At 36.2% G+C, this 17,555-nt stretch overlaps 11 protein-coding genes across 13 annotated transcripts in view; 1 reads left to right on the top strand and 10 right to left on the bottom strand.

The window, feature by feature from the left end:
- The window catches only part of LOC108090326 (mucin-19), a 90,811-nt gene that overhangs the window by 60,602 nt on the left and 12,654 nt on the right, over positions 1 to 17,555 (top strand). The gene's annotated exons all lie outside the window — the stretch shown is intronic.
- Positions 100 to 1,309, bottom strand: LOC108090327. The gene is made up of 3 exons (XM_017188941.2): positions 796 to 1,309; positions 584 to 736; positions 100 to 527 (listed from the first exon to the last, which is right to left on the bottom strand). Exons 1-3 carry the CDS (start codon positions 973 to 975, stop codon positions 189 to 191), a joined length of 672 nt encoding a protein of 223 aa, XP_017044430.1. The 5' UTR covers positions 976 to 1,309; the 3' UTR covers positions 100 to 188.
- LOC108090332 lies at positions 1,671 to 2,640 on the bottom strand. Of its 2 annotated transcripts, none has more exons than XM_017188946.2 (3): positions 2,317 to 2,640; positions 2,095 to 2,253; positions 1,671 to 2,044 (listed from the first exon to the last, which is right to left on the bottom strand). In XM_017188946.2, exons 1-3 carry the CDS (start codon positions 2,380 to 2,382, stop codon positions 1,700 to 1,702), a joined length of 570 nt encoding a protein of 189 aa, XP_017044435.1. In that variant the 5' UTR covers positions 2,383 to 2,640; the 3' UTR covers positions 1,671 to 1,699. The 2 variants fall into 2 exon arrangements, with proteins under 2 accessions (XP_017044435.1, XP_017044436.1); XM_017188947.2 differs by having other exon boundaries at positions 2,101 to 2,253; positions 2,317 to 2,636.
- On the bottom strand, positions 2,969 to 4,071 carry LOC108090333. 2 transcript variants are annotated; one of them, XM_017188948.2, is made up of 3 exons: positions 3,626 to 4,071; positions 3,404 to 3,562; positions 2,969 to 3,353 (listed from the first exon to the last, which is right to left on the bottom strand). In XM_017188948.2, the coding sequence occupies exons 1-3, from the start codon at positions 3,689 to 3,691 to the stop codon at positions 3,009 to 3,011; spliced, it is 570 nt and encodes a 189-aa protein (XP_017044437.1). In that variant the 5' UTR covers positions 3,692 to 4,071; the 3' UTR covers positions 2,969 to 3,008. The 2 variants fall into 2 exon arrangements, with proteins under 2 accessions (XP_017044437.1, XP_017044438.1); XM_017188949.2 differs by having other exon boundaries at positions 3,410 to 3,562; positions 3,626 to 4,063.
- LOC108090338 lies at positions 4,119 to 6,414 on the bottom strand. Its single transcript, XM_017188954.2, has 5 exons — positions 6,319 to 6,414; positions 6,090 to 6,242; positions 4,982 to 6,033; positions 4,766 to 4,918; positions 4,119 to 4,710 (listed from the first exon to the last, which is right to left on the bottom strand). Exons 3-5 carry the CDS (start codon positions 5,045 to 5,047, stop codon positions 4,366 to 4,368), a joined length of 564 nt encoding a protein of 187 aa, XP_017044443.2. The 5' UTR covers positions 5,048 to 6,033; positions 6,090 to 6,242; positions 6,319 to 6,414; the 3' UTR covers positions 4,119 to 4,365.
- LOC108090336 lies at positions 5,689 to 6,215 on the bottom strand. Its single transcript, XM_043208383.1, has 2 exons — positions 6,090 to 6,215; positions 5,689 to 6,033 (listed from the first exon to the last, which is right to left on the bottom strand). Exons 1-2 carry the CDS (start codon positions 6,213 to 6,215, stop codon positions 5,689 to 5,691), a joined length of 471 nt encoding a protein of 156 aa, XP_043064318.1.
- On the bottom strand, positions 7,696 to 8,486 carry LOC108090335. Its single transcript, XM_017188950.2, has 3 exons — positions 8,355 to 8,486; positions 8,140 to 8,292; positions 7,696 to 8,083 (listed from the first exon to the last, which is right to left on the bottom strand). The coding sequence occupies exons 1-3, from the start codon at positions 8,418 to 8,420 to the stop codon at positions 7,739 to 7,741; spliced, it is 564 nt and encodes a 187-aa protein (XP_017044439.1). The 5' UTR covers positions 8,421 to 8,486; the 3' UTR covers positions 7,696 to 7,738.
- Positions 9,068 to 10,492, bottom strand: LOC108090337. The gene is made up of 3 exons (XM_017188952.2): positions 10,009 to 10,492; positions 9,798 to 9,950; positions 9,068 to 9,741 (listed from the first exon to the last, which is right to left on the bottom strand). Exons 1-3 carry the CDS (start codon positions 10,072 to 10,074, stop codon positions 9,397 to 9,399), a joined length of 564 nt encoding a protein of 187 aa, XP_017044441.1. The 5' UTR covers positions 10,075 to 10,492; the 3' UTR covers positions 9,068 to 9,396.
- Positions 10,759 to 11,908, bottom strand: LOC108090328. Its single transcript, XM_017188942.1, has 3 exons — positions 11,504 to 11,908; positions 11,291 to 11,443; positions 10,759 to 11,222 (listed from the first exon to the last, which is right to left on the bottom strand). Exons 1-3 carry the CDS (start codon positions 11,654 to 11,656, stop codon positions 10,878 to 10,880), a joined length of 651 nt encoding a protein of 216 aa, XP_017044431.1. The 5' UTR covers positions 11,657 to 11,908; the 3' UTR covers positions 10,759 to 10,877.
- Positions 11,991 to 12,802, bottom strand: LOC108090329. The gene is made up of 3 exons (XM_017188943.2): positions 12,661 to 12,802; positions 12,456 to 12,608; positions 11,991 to 12,392 (listed from the first exon to the last, which is right to left on the bottom strand). Exons 1-3 carry the CDS (start codon positions 12,733 to 12,735, stop codon positions 12,048 to 12,050), a joined length of 573 nt encoding a protein of 190 aa, XP_017044432.1. The 5' UTR covers positions 12,736 to 12,802; the 3' UTR covers positions 11,991 to 12,047.
- LOC108090330 lies at positions 12,990 to 13,927 on the bottom strand. The gene is made up of 3 exons (XM_017188944.1): positions 13,800 to 13,927; positions 13,591 to 13,743; positions 12,990 to 13,429 (listed from the first exon to the last, which is right to left on the bottom strand). The coding sequence occupies exons 1-3, from the start codon at positions 13,875 to 13,877 to the stop codon at positions 13,091 to 13,093; spliced, it is 570 nt and encodes a 189-aa protein (XP_017044433.1). The 5' UTR covers positions 13,878 to 13,927; the 3' UTR covers positions 12,990 to 13,090.

Here is a 17,555-nt window from a genome sequence, read left to right as displayed (position 1 = left end):
TACATTATTGAACTCGATATGTAACCAAAGTAAATAAACTTAAAGAAGTATTTTGACTTGTAGTTCATTAATTTATTACTTACTTTAAGACCATATCAATGCCTTTTGAAAACTTTAATATTTACATTTTTCAATTTTAGTTACAATTCAAAAAAAAAAAAAACAGTTGTCTGCCAAAAATGTGCCCTTCAGATAACCTTGCTCATGACCTTTACGATTAGCGTGAAGCCCCAGTCGACCTGTCCAGTGGCTTTGTAACACAGCTTGAAGAATCCTTCGGGGGCGACTTCTGGTAATCCCTCGCCATTGGCCACACACCTATCGAGCTTGTAGAGATTAGGGGGCCACGGGGGAACAAAATCGCCTTCGAATTGTAGCATATTCGAGCAGTGTCCCACATTCTTTATAAACGCATCCTTGTAGAAGCCGTTTAGATACTCAAAGAATGGCTGTTGGGGAATAGACCAGGGCATCATTTTGTAGTCGTTCTCATCTCCCGATGAACAGTGATAAACATCAGCTTCAACCTGTCAAGAAAACTAGTTTTTTTTAGGATTGTTAAAATATAAACGCAAATATTTACCATATCATTTTCATCTGCTTGATATTTCCAATCCAACGTCATGGAAAAGGCATATTCACTGCGTCCCAAACGCTCAACCTTTGTAGAGATATTTAATAGGTTCTCATCCGAGGTATAGGATGTTAGGGATATGGGCTCGTACTCCCAGTTGGGCTGTGAAGTTATATCAAAAATTAGAGATCCTGAGGGTGTACTAGAAAGTCCTGACATACTGCTGCAAAACAGCCGTTGAAAACGAGCGCACCGAAAAAAAACAGCAGCGAGATGCGCGGTTTCATCTTAACAAGATTAAACTTAATTCGACTGCAAATCGGTTGTTGTTTATATAGCAAACGAAGGCTAGTAGAACGATATTGTTTCGCCTGAGATGTGTACAAATTATATAAGCTCATGTTACATTGCTCGCAAACATGATAAAAAATGCCAAAAACATGTAGAAATTTTCGGATTTAAAGGTAAATGTATGGGAGATGGTTTAGGAACTGCACTGCACTGAAGCAGTCCTGCCTATTTTTCATAGAAACTATTACTTATTCAATATTCCACTGCCCCCATAATCAGCAGAACTCTCAAAAAAGTTCCACAGTCAGAACTCCTCGTTAATTTTTGTAAATATAATATTAAGTACTTAAGTACTTACCTACAACGAGTGATTAAAAACTTTGAAGTTTTAAACTTTCGTTTAAAAAAATTTAATTATTTTTTACATGCATTAAACAATTAGAAATGTGTAACATCTCATAAAGTCTACAATTTCATAATAATCAAATATTTATTGTAATATAAGGTTAGTTGTTAGTAATACTATATTGTTTGCACTCGATGATTTTTTCACTATCTACCATCTTACTGTCAAAATGATATCTACTATTTTAACACATAAGAACTTTTACCGATTTTAGCCACCAAAATGCTACATTTAAACACAGAAGATTAAGCTTTATAGAAACTTTATAAAAACTCTTTAATAATATAACCTAGTCTAATAAGTAAATAAAATATAACTCTAAACAATAGTGTCACGTAAATAAAACTACTTTCAATAACTCGGTATTTTACTTTTGTTTTACCTTTCAAATTACGACGGTTCTCATGAAAAGGTCTTTTATTTTTGATTTAAAACAGTTTGGCTATTAGTCTTGCGACAGCAATAAAGCCCCAATAGGGCTGATTCGGTCCGGTGCAATTAAATATGAGTTTGTAGTATCCGGGGGGCATCAAATCCGGTAGCCCATCCCCATTGACCAAGCATTTTTCTGCGTAATATTTCTGTTTAAGCCAGGGCGGTTGAAATTTATGCTTAAACTGTGGCAAATTGCTGCAGGAGGCAAAATCCTTCATAAACAAGTCCTTATAGTAGGTGTTGAGGTAATCGTAATAGGGTTGTTTGGGAGCCGCCCAAGGGAGCATTTTGTAGTCTCTCTTATCTCCCGAACTGCTGCGAAAGACAATGACTTCGACCTGGATAATATTAAAGTTTTCATTATGCGGATTCAAATATATAGATTTACGTTCACCGTAGTTTCGTCGGTTGCATCGTAATTCCAATCAAGAGATCCAGACAATCCGATTTCCGACCGCCCCATTCGAACGACTTTTGCCTCGGGTTTTACTAGCTTAAGATCCGAAGAGAAGACTTCCAAAGATAAGAGTTCGTATTCCCATTTCCGCTACATAATATTTATATGATCCAATTATTAAATATTAATATCAAATATTAATAAAAGATTTACCGCTGCTTCACAGCCGATGAATAACAGGAATAAAAGACTAAATTCAACAAACAAGTAGCAAGACATTTTCTAATATTTAACTGACTGGCAGCATGTCTGAGTTTCAGTTTATATAACTGGCAGCAACTAAAATAACGTTAGCATTTTTGCACGACATTATTATCAGACTAATTTAATATTTCTAATAACCTAGAGAATACAAGCCAATCAAAACATTATACCAATCTTAAATCTACATTGCATTGTTGCAATATTTATCCCTAAGTAATTGGGAATATTTAAGACTGTAAATGTGTGTAATGTCAAACCAAAAAAAAAAAAAAAAACAATTTAGTAAATATATTTCTTTTAAAATTTCACAAAGGAATTCAGTATATTTTATCCAATAATATTGTTTTAAGTTAACCCTTTTCTTTGTTTACTTTATTTTGTTTTTGCATAAAATATCGCCATACTGAAACCCGAATTAAATTGTTCTTGTCATTTTATATTAGGTTGTTACATTCCAATTTCGCGCTTCGCTTGTGAAGTCAAATATAATCGTATCTGGCAATGCCGTATATCGTTTAAAAGGTATTGGTATCACCTTTAAATTTACTACTTTAAATAACTCCGTATTTTACTTTTGTTTCTCCTTTCAAATTACGACGGCTCTTATGAAAAGGTCTTTATTTTTGGAGGTTTCCGTTGATTTAAAACAGTTTGGTTGTTATTCTAACGATAGCAATAAAGCCCCAATAGGGCTCATCAGGTTTGGTGCAATTAAATATGAGTTTGTAGTATCCGGGCGGTACTATATCCGGCAGTCCTTCGCCAATAACCATGCATTTTTCGGCGTAATATTTCTTTTTTTGCACCGGCGGTTGAAATTTATCTTTGAACTGTGGCAAATTGCTGCAGGAGGCAAAGTCCTTCATAACAAAGTCCTTATAGTAGGTGTTGAGATACTCGTAATAGGGTTGTTTGGGAGCCGCCCAAGGAAGCATCTTGTAGTCTCCCTCATCTCCTGAATTGCTTCGATACGCAATGACTTCGATCTGGATAATATTAAAGTTTTCATTATCTGGATTCAAATATATAGGTTTACGTTCACCGTGGTTTCGTCGGTCACATCATAATTTAAATCGAGAGTTGCGGACAATCCGATTTCCGACCGCCCCATTCGAACGACCTTTGCCTCGATTTTCATTAGTTTTGGATTCGAAGAGAAGACTTCCAAAGATAAGAGTTCGTATTCCCATTTCCGCTACATAATATTTATATAATCCATTTATTAAATGTAAATATGAAATATTAATAAAAGATTTACCGCTGCTTCACAGCCGCTGAATAACAGGAATAGAAGACAAAATTCAACAAACAAGTAGCAAGACATTTTTCAACTATTTAACTGACTGGCAGCATGTCTAAGTTCCAGTTTATATAACCGGCAGAAAATTAAATAACGTTCGCATTTTGGCACGACATTATTATCAGATGATTTTAATAATTGTAGATTGTAGATTATAGATACAAGCGAATCATAACATACCAATCTTAAATCTACAGTGCAGTGTTAAACTATTTATCCCTAGGTATTTGGGAACATTTAAATCTGAAAAATGTGTGTAGGGGCAAACCAAAAAATTCAAATTAAATTAATAAATATATATATACATATGTTTTAAAATATCATATGCAGTGCAAATGGGAATACATTAAAATTAATGTAATTTGTGATATCTTATAAAAAAAAATTTTACGTTAACTATGTATTACTATATTTTTTACGCTCTACGATTTTATTTACTGTTTACCATTTTTTTTATTAAAATATAATATTTACTATTTTAAACACAAGAGCTTTAACCGATTGTAGTCGCAAAGATCATACATTCATTCACGTAGAAGATTAAGCTACATATATAGAAACCAAATTAGTACTCTTTTACGTAAATACCTATTAACTTAAAACAAAAATATGAACTCTAATTTCACTTTTGTTTCTCCTCTGAAGTTAAGACGGTTCTTATAAACATGTTTTTTTTATTTTTTGGGGCTTCCGTTGATCTAAAACAGTTTGGTTGTTACTCTTACGATAGCAATAAAGCCCCAATAGGGCTGATTCGGTCCGGTGCAATTAAATTTGAGTTTGTAGTATCCAGGGGGTAACAAATCCGGCAGCCCTTCGCCATTGATCATGCACTTATCGACGTAATATTTTTTTTTTTGCATCGGCGGTTCAAATTTATCCTTAAACTGTGGAAAATTGCTGCAGGAGGCAAAGTCTTTCATAAACAAATCCTTGTAGTAGATGTTGAGATAATCGTAATAGGGTTGTTTGGGAACCGTCCAAGGGAGCATCTTGTAGTCCCTCTCATCTCCCGAACGGCTGCGATAAGCAATGACTTCTATCTGGAGAATATTTAAGTTTTTGATAAGGGATCTAAACATGTAGATTTACATTCACCATAGTTTCGTCGGTTGCATCGTAATTCAGATCGGCGGTTGCGGACATTCCGAAGTCCGCGCGCCCCATTCGAACGATATGCGCCTCGAGTTTCATTTGGTCAGGATCCGAATAGAAGACTTTCACAGATAGGGGCTCGTATTCCCATTTCCGCTGCAAAATAATATCAACAATACATTAAATATGTATATATAAAAATATTCAAAATGGATTTACCGCTGCTTTACAACCGATTAAAAACAGGAATAGGAGACAAAGTTCAACAAACAAATAACAAGACATTTTTCAAATATTTCACTGACATGTAGCATGTCTGAGTTTCAGTTTATATAGCCGGTATAAAAAATAAAATAAAGCCAGTAGTTTTGCATGACATTATATCAGACTAATTTAATATTTTCACTAACCTAGAGATAAATATTTTGACAAGGCACAGTACATTGTAGATTGGTAAAATGCAAATCATTTATAACATTATACCATCTTAAATCTACAGTGCAGTGTTAAAATATTCCCTAGGTCATTGGGAATATTTCAGTCTGTAAAATGTGTGTAGGGACAAACCAAAAAATACATGTTCATTATATAAATATATTAGGTTGTTTTTATTTTAACAAAGCACGGTATATGTAGATTGTTAAAATACCAGCCAATCATGACATTATACCAATCTTAAATCTACAAAGCTTGTTAAAATATTCATCCTTAGGTAATTGAAAATATTTAGGTCAAACGAAAAAATACAAATCAACTTAAAAAATATATACGTTTTAAAATTTCATAGATGAATAATAATAATATTGTTTTAAGTAAACCCTTACCTCTTTTCGCTATATTATGTTTTTACATAATGGGTTTCAGTAAAACCCGAATGAAATTATTCTTGTTATTCTAGATTTTTCCTGGTTATTATATTTATTGAGTTAAAAAAATTTGGTTGTAATTTTATAAAGACCAACTGCACCCCAAGAGGGCTGATCCGGTCCGGTACAATTCAATATGAATTTGTAGAATCCGGGAGGTACGACATCCATCACACCTTTGCCATCGTCCACGCATTTGTCGGCGTAATATTTCTGCTTTAGCCAGGGCGGTTCAAACTTGTCCTTAATGTGAGGCATATTGGTGCAGGACTCATATTTATCCATTAAACGATCCTTGTAGAAGGTGCTGAGAAAGTGGTAAAGGGATTGTTTGGGAATCGCCCAAGGGAGCAATTTATAGTCTCTCTTATCTCCCGAAGTGCTGTAAAGGATAGTGAATTCAACCTGGAAGAGGTTGTGGTTCTTTAAAAAGTAATAGAACTCATATCATTTTTTTTCACCATAGTTTCCTCGGTCGCATCGTAATTCCAATCGACAGTAGCAGACAATCCGTATTGCGCCCGCCCCATTCGAACGATCTTTGCCTCGAGTCTTATTAGTTCCGGATCCGAAGAGCTGACTTCCATAGATAGGGGCTCGAGTTCCCATTTCCGCTGTACAACAATATAAACAACACATTTATTATATAAATAATATAATAAATATAAATAATATTCAAAAGGGACTTACAGCTGCTTTATAACCGTTGAATAACATGAGTAGGAGACACAATTTGACATACAAGTGGCAAAACATTTCTCAAATATTTAACTGACTGGCAGCATGTCTGAGTTTCAGTTTATATAACCGGCAGCAACTAAAATAACATTGGGATTTTTGCACGACATTATTATCAGATGAATTTAATATTTGCACTGATCTAGAGATTATTATTTTAACAAGACACGGTACAATCTAGATTGGTTATATACAAGCCAATCATAACATTATACCAATCTTAAATCTACAGTGTAACCAAAAAATACAAATCAAATTAATCTATACTAATATTATAAAGAGGTAAAATTTGTTTGTTTGTTTCTTTGTTTGTTTGTTTGCAGGGAATAGGCTCCGGAACTACTGGTCCGATTTAAAAAATTCTTTCGCCGATAGAAAGCTATATTATCGTGGAGTTAAATAGGCTATAATTTATTTTGAAAAAAATTAGGGATCCGTAAGAAAATTGCAGTATTATCGCATATAAAGTGAGTTGCTACCTCATCACACTGACAAACACGCTCCCATAGCATTTTAACTCAATTTTTGTGTTCACTGTGAAATTGTGAAAAAAAAGAATTTTTATTCAATTTAAGTTGAACTGTGAAAATTATGTGGATCGTGCATTTGAGGATAAATTCACCACTCTGTCCATAGTCCAAAATGCTTAGAGGACGACGTGCAAACATTGGCCGCAGACATCCAAGCCAGCAGCCAGTATATTCACAAAACTTAAGCGAAAAAAGACAAATGAGCACATGGAGATCATTGGCATCATTCAATCGCTTGGCATTCCAATATGACCCCACTGCGAACTACAGTGATAATGAAAATTTAGATATTGGACCAATGGCGACTATAGGTATACCGATATTGCAGTGCGTTAAAGTTTAAAAGAGAAACGGCTGGATTGTCCTGCGCAAGTGGAAAAGTCAAACTGGAAAAGTGTTAAATCACCATCTTTCTATACTTCCATATATTTGAAAAATGTTGCAATATTGACTTTTATGTTGTTAAATTGTGTTGACCAGCGAAGCGGACACAGGACCTCTAGTAAATATATATGTATGTTTAATACATCACATGCAGCGAATATGGGAATACATTACAATTATTGTAATGTGTGATATCTAATAAATAACAAATATTACGTTAACTCTGTATTACTAAATTGTTTGCGCTCGACGATTTTCTTACTGTTTACCAGTTTACTATTAAAATAATATTTATAGTCGCCAAGATCCAACATTTAGAGAAACCATGTTACTACTCTTTTACTTCAATACCTAATAACTTAAAAAAAATATGAACTCTAATTTTACTTTTGTTTCCCCTTTCAAGTTTAAACGGTTCTTATAAAATTGTTTCTTTATTTTTGACGGTTTCCCTTGATTTAAAACATTTTGCTTGTTAATTTTACGACAGCAACAAAGCTCCAAGAGGGCTGATCTGGTCCGGTACAATTAAATATGAGCTTGTAGTATCCGAGCGGTACCATATCCGGTAGCCCTTCGCCATTAATGATACATTTTTCAGCGTAATATTTCTGTTTAAGCCAGGGCGGTTCAAATTTGTCCTCAAACTGTGGCAAATTGCTGCAGGAGACAAAGTCCTTCATAAACATATCCTTATAGTAGGTGTTGAGATAGTCGTAAAAGGGTTGTTTGGGAACCGCCCAAGGGAGCATCTTGTAGTCGCTCTCATCTCCCGAACTGCTACGAAAGGCAATAACTTCGACCTGGATAATATAAAAGCTTTCATTATAGGGATCCAAACATATAGAATTGCATTTACCATAGTTTCGTCGGTCGTATCGTAATTCCACTCGGCAGTTCCAGTCAGTCCGAAATCCGCCCTCCCCATTCGAACGATCTGTGCGTCAATTTTTATTAGTTTCGGATCCGAAGAAAAGGTGTCCAGAGATAGGGGTTCATATTCCCATTTCCGCTGCATAATAAGTATAAATCCATTTATTAAAAATAAATATCAAATATTAATAAACAACTTACTGCTGCTTCACAACCGTTGAATAACAGGAATAGCAGACAAAGTTCAACAAACAAATAACAAAACATTTTTTTCAAATAATTAACTGACTGGTAGCTTTTCTGTGTTTCTCTTTATATAGCCGGCAGTGGCTAAAAAAAGTGAGCAGTTTTGCACGACATTTTCATTAGACTAATTTTATTTTTCAAATGACACAGAGATAAATATTTTACAAGGCTCTATAGTTTGTAGATTGGTAAAATATAACATTATATCAGTCTAAAATCTACATTATATTGTTAAAATATTTATCCCTAGGCCATTATGAATATTACCGTGTAAAAAAAGTGTTTAGTGTCGAGGATAGCAAAACAAAAAGTAATAATTAAAAATATATACATTAATTTTATATATATAAAAATCATAATGAGGTAAAATTCAGTATATGTATTTAATCCAATAATATCGGCAATAAATTTAATAATAAAGATGTTCCAAAATTGTTTTAAGTAAACCCTTTTCTCTTTGTTTGTTATACCCTTACCGAGCAAAAGGGTATTATAATTTCAGTCAGAAGTTTGCAACGCAGTGAAGGAGACACCTCAGACCCCATAAAGTATATATATTCTGGATCAGCATCACCATCTGAATCGAAATACGTCTGTCCGTCTGTCCGTTTCTCTTTAAACTAGTCTCTCAGTTTTAAAGCCATCTTGCTGAAACTTTCCCAACTTTCCTAAGTCGGAACGGGCCGGATCGGCCGTCTATATCGAATAGCTTTCATACGAGAGAATGAAAAAAAAAATTCTTACGGCGTTTTTTCAGATCGACTTAATTTCTTCCAGATGGCGTTTTCCGACGGCTATTGAATTTCGGATTAAATTTTATCCAAGTCGGATAACTCTATCATTAGCTGCCTTAGGAAAGATCCAAACAAGAAAGGAAGCTAGCTTCGGCAAGCTTCGGCAACTAAGCTTCCTTTCTTGTTTTACTTTTGTTTCTCCTTTCAAGTTAAGACGGTTCTTATGAAAAGATTTTTTTTTATTTTTGACGGTTTCCGTTGACTTAAAACATTTTGCTTGTTAATTTTACGACAGCAACAAAGCTCCAAGAGGGCTGATCTGGTCCGGTGCAATTAGATATGAGTTTGTAGAATCCGGGGGGTACCATATCCGGTAGCCCTTCGCCATTAATGATGCATTTTTCTGCGTAATATTTCTGTTTAATCGAGGACTCATCAAATTTGTCCTCAAATTGTGGCGCATTACTGCAGGAGACAAGGTCCTTCATAAACATGTCCTTGTAGTAGGAGTTGAGATAATCAAAAAGGGATTGTTTGGGAATCGACCAAGGGAGCATCTTGTAGTCGCTCTCATCTCCCGAATTACTGCGAAAGGCAGTAAGTTCGACCTGGAGTATATTGAAGTTTTTATTATAGGGATTCAAACATATTGAATTACATTCACCATAGTTTCGTCGGTGGCATCGTAATTCCACTCGACAGTTCCAGACAGTCCGAAGTCCGCACGCCCCATTCGAACGATCTTTAAGTCGGTTTTTACTAGTTTCGGATCCGAAGAGAAGAATTCCAGTGTTAAGGGTTCGTATTCCCATTTCCGCTGCATAATAATATCAACAATACATTAAATAAAAATAAAATTATAAAAAACGATTTACCGCTGCTTTACAACTGTTGAATAAGAGGAATAGAAGACTCAATTCAACAAACAAATGACAATACATTTTTCAAAAATTTAACTGACAGAAGCATGTCTGAGGTTTAGTTTATATAGCCGGCAGCAACTTAATTAAAGAGATCAGCTAACTAATTCGATATTTCCAATGACGTAGAGATAAATATGTTAACAAGGCACGGTACATTGTAGGTTGGTAAAATATAAGCCAATCATAACATTATACCAATCTAAAATCTACATTGCATTATTAAAATATTTATTCCTAGGCCATTATCAATATTAAAGTGTGTGAAATGTGATTGTTGTCGAGTATAGCTAAAAAAACCAATAATAAAAAATATATACATATAAACATCATGATCATGTAGAATTCAGTATACTTCTTTCAATAGTATCGGCAATGAACAGAATAATAAAAGCATGTTGCTTTGAAGTGTCACTATTTTTTATACCCTTGCAGATCAAAGAGTATTATAAGGAGACACCTCAGACCCCATAAAGTATATATATTCTTGATCAGGATCGGGAAATAAAATTATGATATCGTTGTTTTTCATCAGACAAGCATAATTTTTGGAATATAGAGTTTTCTAACTACTCTTGATTTACATATCAAATTTTATCAAAATCGGTTAACTATACCATGTAGCTGCCATATGAACGATAGTCAAAAATATGGAAAATGAATAGAAGAATCGTCATAGCTTCGATGTTGTTTAGCCTTTATGTATTTTGTTCGACATATTTAATGAATGCAAAGGTTTCTTTTCTTGTTTTTACATAAAATAACTGAGTCTCGAATTTAAACCTTCTTGCTATTTTATAGGTTTCCTTGTTTTTGTTTTTAAGTTAAACAAGTTTGGGTGTAAGCTTAAAAACACCAGCTAAACCCCATGAGGGTTGATCAGGTCCAGAGCAGTTCAATATAAGCTTGTAGTGTCCGGGCGGAAGCATATCTGGGAGTCCTTCGCCTTCAAAGATGCACTTGTCTGCGACGTACTTGTCCTGAGGCCACGGCGGTAACAAGTCGCCTTCAAACTGTGGAAAATTAGAACAGGGTGCCAACATCTTCAAAAAAACATCCTTGAAGTAGGTGTTGACATAATCGTGGAATGGTTGCCTGGGAATCGCAAAAGGAAGCAGCTTGTAGTCGCCTTCATCACCCGAAGAGCTTCTGTAGACCACGACTTCCACCTGGTTGAAATGATTATGTTGCTTTATATCTACGAGAATTAGAATTTAATATTAAGGATTGCACTGACCATGGTTTCTTCAGTCGTATCGTAGCGCCACTCTATTACAATGGATATTCCAATTTCTCCGCGGCCCATTTGAACGATTTTTGGATCAAGACTCATTTGGGAGGCATCCGAAGTAAAGGCTGTGACCGACAAAGGTTCATATTCCCATTTGCGCTTTAAAAAAAAAAAACATAAAATTGGGATAATAATATGAGATTAAAGATCCAAACTCACCTCTGCTTTACAGCCACCGAACAACAGAACTACCAACCAAAGTACGATAAACGAATAGTAACACAACATTTGGCAAATGTTTAACTGGCATACGATGCACCGCCTTATATAACCAAACACTACCGATAGAAAACGTGAATTGTTGCACGGCATTATTGTCGGTTATGTTAACTAGGTTATCATTATCATTATCACAATGCACCCATAAAGCATTGTTTAAATATTTCGCTCAAGGTCATACAAAGAACGAGAACTAGTTCTAGAATTCTCAAAAATGCTAGAAAAATATGGAACTTTTAAACTACATGTAAAAAGTATGTAACTAGATAATTTGTATAATCGCTCTAGGTGTTTCTTGAACTCGATATGTGAATTACTGTTTTACTCATCAAGCTAAAACAAATGAGAAGATTTTCTGTACCTCCTTCAGGCGTAGAAGTACAACATTTTTAAAAGTATATTGCAAAAAAAAAAAAAAACAAATGTGTACTTTAATTGAATTCATTTTATGTGACATTCTGAAACAGAGCTTGGGAAAAACCGCTCAAAACATTTTAGTTGTCAGTTTAAAGACTGCCGTAAAGCCCCACGTGGGCTGTCCGGGTCCAAATTTAGTAAAGATAATCTTGTAGTATCCGGGTGGAGCGACATCCGGCAATCCCTCGCCATCGATCTTACACTTGTCGAGTTTGTACGTGTCCCTTGGCCAAGGAGGTTGAAACTTGCCCTCGAATTTCGGTAGATTTGAGCAATAGCCCATATTTTTTATAATCATGTCCTTGTAGTAGGTATCGATATACTCATAGAATTTCTGCTTGGGAATTGACCAAGGTAGCAGCTTGTAGTCACTTTCGTCGCCAGAATTGCTGCGATAGGCATAGGCCTCCACCTAAAAATATAATATTTTGAAATGCAGGTATCCGAAATCGTAAATGTATTTTAAATGACCCACCATAGTTTCTTCATTCGCATCATATTTCCACTCGATAGTAACCGATAATCCGAAATCTCCGCGGCCAATTCGAACTATTTTGGCATCAATTTTAAGTTTGCTGTCATCGGATGAGGTGGTGGTCAGCGATATCGGTTCGTAGTCCCATTTTCTCTAAGGGTTTAGTTTTTAGTAGTTATTCATTTTTTTTATGTAAAACACTTACCTCTGCCCTTGCCAAATGGAAACCCAAAAGCAAAGCTGCAGTTATCGTTAAAGTCAGAAGTTGAGCTGCTACCATTTCGCTTCAATGGGATTTAGAGTATTCTAATAAATAAAAAGCGGTTTATATAGCCGGATTTAGAAATTTCGATTTTCTTATCTCACGGATTTATCATGTTTACATGCAACGGTTTACCAATTAACATTTGTTTAAAAACATTTTAGAAACATCGTTTTAGAAACAATGAAAGCAAGTCAATATATGATGTAATACATTCATTACTGAAAACCTAACAAACCCGTGTTCTTAATTGCCCAATAATAAAAAATTGATTCTCTTTGAAGCGGTGTTTATTGCAAATTTTATCCAACTAACTACATGCTGCAAATATATTATACATTTGGTGTTTCAATATATATTGTGTGTGTGGAGATCACATAACCTTGGTGGAGATCTTCACAACAAGGATGAAACCCCAGTCTACGGGACTCATAATGGTAAAGTTGATCTTGTAGTAGCCCTCGGGCACCATGTCCGGAAAGCCATCGCTGTCCGCCACGCACGTGTCCAAGGTGTAAACCTTCTTGGGCCACGGTGGCTCGAACTTGTCCTCAAACGTCACCAAATTCGAGCAACCGCTCAGGTTTGGGATGACCACGTCCTTGTAGTGACTGTTCATAAACTCCAAGAAGGGTTGCTTTGCGATGCCCAAGGGAATGAGTTTGTAGTCGCTTTCGTCTCCTGAGGTGCTTCGATAGGCCACGGCCTCAACCTAAAAGTCATTTATATAAAAAGCAAAAAAGATCAAATTTATCTGATTTTAAAGTTACAAGCATGGACAAAACTAGGACTTATAGTAAAGCGGTTATTTTTTATTTTTCTCCTATAAATATTTCTTTCACAATTTTTTTCTTTTAACGAATTATTACTTACCATGGTTGTATCATCGACGTCATAATTAAAATCAATAGTGGCCGAAACGCCGAAATCGTTCCGACCAACTCGGTCGACTTTTGCGGTCATTTTTAGCTTGCTCTCATCCGAGGAATACGGATCAATCTTCAACGGTTCGTAGTCCCATTTCCTCTGTTGGTACAATCAGTATTGTTCTACTTATATCTAGATAGAAATATTTTTGTTACCTTTCCACTGCAGTTGTCAACAAGCAGAATTAATAACCATAGTCCTCCGATAATAGGCAGCAACGAACGTGAAAACATCTTGATATCGAATGTTTCTGTTGTCAAAGCTGATGCTGTGTTGTTTTTATAGGAAATTTTAAAATTGTTCTTTAAATGTTTATGTAAACAGCTTGTTGTCTCTTAATCAGATTATAAAATATCGTGTCAGGGATAGCATGAACACGCGATACTCATGTCATATTTTGTACATTGTTATATAGGTTAATTGTGGATCAGAGTCCCTCGTGCTCTTTAATATATTCCTTTAATATACACTTTTTTTATCAATTAGTAATAAATCGTTGGTATAGAATACAAATAAATTACAAGAACGTCAGTTTCCCAGGCCCAAAGAAAGGTTTAAAGCCCAAGGGATTACAATTATGTTAAAACCGAGCCCTCAATGGGTCGATAGCTCTTGATTTCCTTGACAATAATCGGGGAAACTCAAATAGCAGAAGCTGACACCGAGTAATTCCCTATTTTGTGCCTAACTCATTAGATGCGAGGTTCACAAAGGAAAACACTCGTAATTGAGGACAGCAAATTGCTGGTGACACGAACAAAAGATCTGTTGGGGGAATGAAGTCATAAATTCCGGAACCCTATCAATGGACGGAAAAGGGGCGCAGGAAAACACACACAAACACATTCAAACACAGAGACAAAGAGTGTTTTTCCAGTGATCAATATATTGGAAAAGCAATTGAATGTGTCTACTACCCCGGGAACAAGATCTCCGATCCGATCCCTTCCCCTCCAACTTTAAGTAGTTCCCATCCAAGGCTCGTTTTCAGACCGTTGCCTAAGTGGCACGATCGCCACTTGAGTTGGCCGGCACTCGAGAGCAGCCTCTCGTCTGCGGTGGTGCTAGTAGTTGATGGTGCTGTGGTGTGGCATGCCACAAGAAAAAAAAAAGAGAAGGGAACCCGCGCTGCACTTAATTTAATTGAACGCCGAGTCGAGCCGCCGCCTCGAGCGTGTTGAGCCTAAACAGCCGCCGCCAACGCAATCGCATGATTTGTGCTCGGGGAAAATCAAATTATCGCGATTCGAGCCGAATCAAAACAGAAACAAGATCCAAGAATTATTAGCGAAACGCAATTTCTGTCTGTATTTTTTGTATATTTTTTGCTTTAACAACGGCGGGCAAAGCATTAGTGCAGCTTAAAAAATACTAAATGTATAGCCAGGAAATAATTTTTTGCTTTGCCATTTTTTTTTGTTCCGAAAGATAAGGAAAGGATTAATGTTTCAGGGCAAGATAAAATCAACCTTGGACATATCCCTCAATACGAATTTTGATTAATTGGTTTGATAAGGGTTTTTAAATGACTTACACAATCATTTACTAAATACGGAAAGTCTGATTCATTTATTATTTTTTGGCTTTAAAAGATCCATTAAAAGTTCTTTAAGTCTCATTTCAAATTAAGATGTCCCAACTCTCACATATCTTTCCTATATTCCCATAAAATAAACTATTTAAACAATCAGAGAAGCAATACTATTCTTTTGACCGCAATTGTATCTGCGTGTGTGTCTGATGCGGGCCTTTACTGGTTCTCCCCGCCTGGTTTCTTTCGTTGGCTGCTGTGGTTACGATCCATTCTGGATCAAAAACGCTAATAAAAGCGCACTGGCAACTCCCCGGAGGCGTTCATTTAGCAACCGCAGAGGATCAATCTTGTACAACAACCATCTTGTGAAACAACAAAAACCAAGATGATGGCGATGACGACGTCGGCGATGAAGCCAAGCGATCCCAAACGATCTGAACGGCGGCCAATGTTTCCAACGATGTTGCCGTAAATCTTCAGCTCTGTGGCCCCTTGTTCTTCATCGGTTTCCTCGGCTTCTTCATCATCTTGGCGATTTCGTGTTGGCCCGCTGATTTTCAGTCTACCAGCGTTGACATGTTCTAGCTTTTTTGTAAAACTAGAGTTATTGGCAAACAAATATGTTTTTTTGGATTTTATCTGATGATTTTCTCTGTATTGTTGCGCTAAAACATTTCTTTGGATCTCAGGAACTTAAGATCACATTTCTCATCTATTGAAAAAAGTCAATTTCTTATATCCAATAATTATTTTGATTATCCAAAGATAGCTTTGTCTCTTGAGAATATGTCATGGCATGTGTTTATATCATTCATAAAATTGTGTGGATCATCATATAGTTATATTCCATATATTCTGTATCTTCTCCTTTTTTTACTTTTTTTTTTTTTAACTAGCTATCTTTTTTATGGTAAACATTTAGAAGTCACCTCTGTCTGCTGGTTTCTGGTTGGCTTGGCTTGGGTTGGGTTGGGTTGGTTACTGCCTGATGTTTAGTACGTGCGGACAGGGACTTTGGCCATAACAAGAAGAGACTGTCAATTCCCCTCCGCCATTCTGCTATCTTTTCCTTTCCCGTGCATCGAGGAGGGGACTCTACATCGAGCTTGGCCGCAAACCCAATTTAAAACACGACTTGAACGATGACCGGCGCTGTCTTTGTGCTCTTACCCTGCCAGTTTCTACCTGGCCAACTGGCTGCCTCCTGCCTCTTGCCTCTTGCCTCTTTTGTGCCCCTGTGCCTTCCGCAAAACCTGGGACCTCGGTCGAATTCGGTGGAATGTCGATCGCACCAAGGAGCGAAGTAGCGGGGGCTATTAGTAATTTATTGATTTGTCTAAATTATGGTGTGTTTCAATCTTCGTGTTTGTTGGCGGCGTCTGTGAAAAGCATCGGCAATGGATGTGTTTTCTTTTGTTGTTGTTGTTTTTCCCCGTTCGTTTCTTTTGGGGCTTAACCCCTTGTTGGCACGTTAATGCCACATGCCACACTCGCATTGCCACCCACAATGGCCAAGAGAGAGAGAGTGTGTGGAGTGCGTAATAGCGGATTAAATGGTGTCCGAGTGAAGGGGCTCAGTGGCGAATAAAAGATGATTGCCATGGGAACTGAAACGCTCTTCTCTGGGCTTAAAAACTCGCATTTGGATGAGATTAAATGCGGCAGTAAAATATGCAGTGTGTGTGGGCAGCTTTTATTGTCGAACCAAGCACAGTCAACAACTCAATTAATTAAGTTTCAGTATTCAGCATTCAGTATTCAGTATGAAAATGCGAACATAACTCGGGTGACACAAACAAACAAAACACAAGCTGGCAAAAAAAAATCCATCGTCGGCCCACACACAAAAAGCGTGTTTTGCTGTCTGTGGCACTTAATTATCATAAAATGTTAAGCACATGCAAATTTAATTGTTGTTGCTGCTTTAAAATCGTACGAGGCGGAAAAAAAAATGAATGAATCAACAGAGATTCATGCAAACCAATCAATCAAATTAATTGACAAAGGCGGGCATAAAACCGCAGACTAAAGGGGAAAAATAGTTACATATTATTCAAGATTTTCCTGGTCGGGCAATATTACTAAATAGCATTACATTCATATCTTTATTATTCCTGATTAATATTTTATGCCACTATATATTCACTCCACTACATATTCACTGCCACTATATTTTCACGGAACAAAAGTTCTCTAGAGTTCTTGGGTAGTGTACCATTTGGTTTACCTGTTTTCCCCCCGTTAAAGTCATTATTAACTTATTTGGCCCACAAAAACATAAAGCTAAGCCTAATAGCCGACAACTGTGCTTGACATTTGTTCAGGCATTAATGTTAATTTGCATTGAAATAAAAAAAGTGCTAAGTAGTTAGCTGAC

This window comes from Drosophila ficusphila, unplaced genomic scaffold (assembly GCF_018152265.1).
Source record: "Drosophila ficusphila isolate 14025-0441.05 unplaced genomic scaffold, ASM1815226v1 contig_414, whole genome shotgun sequence".
NCBI lineage: Eukaryota > Metazoa > Arthropoda > Insecta > Diptera > Drosophilidae > Drosophila > Drosophila ficusphila.
Note: the sequence above shows the minus strand (reverse complement) of the source record. Positions and strands in the feature narration are given on the sequence as shown.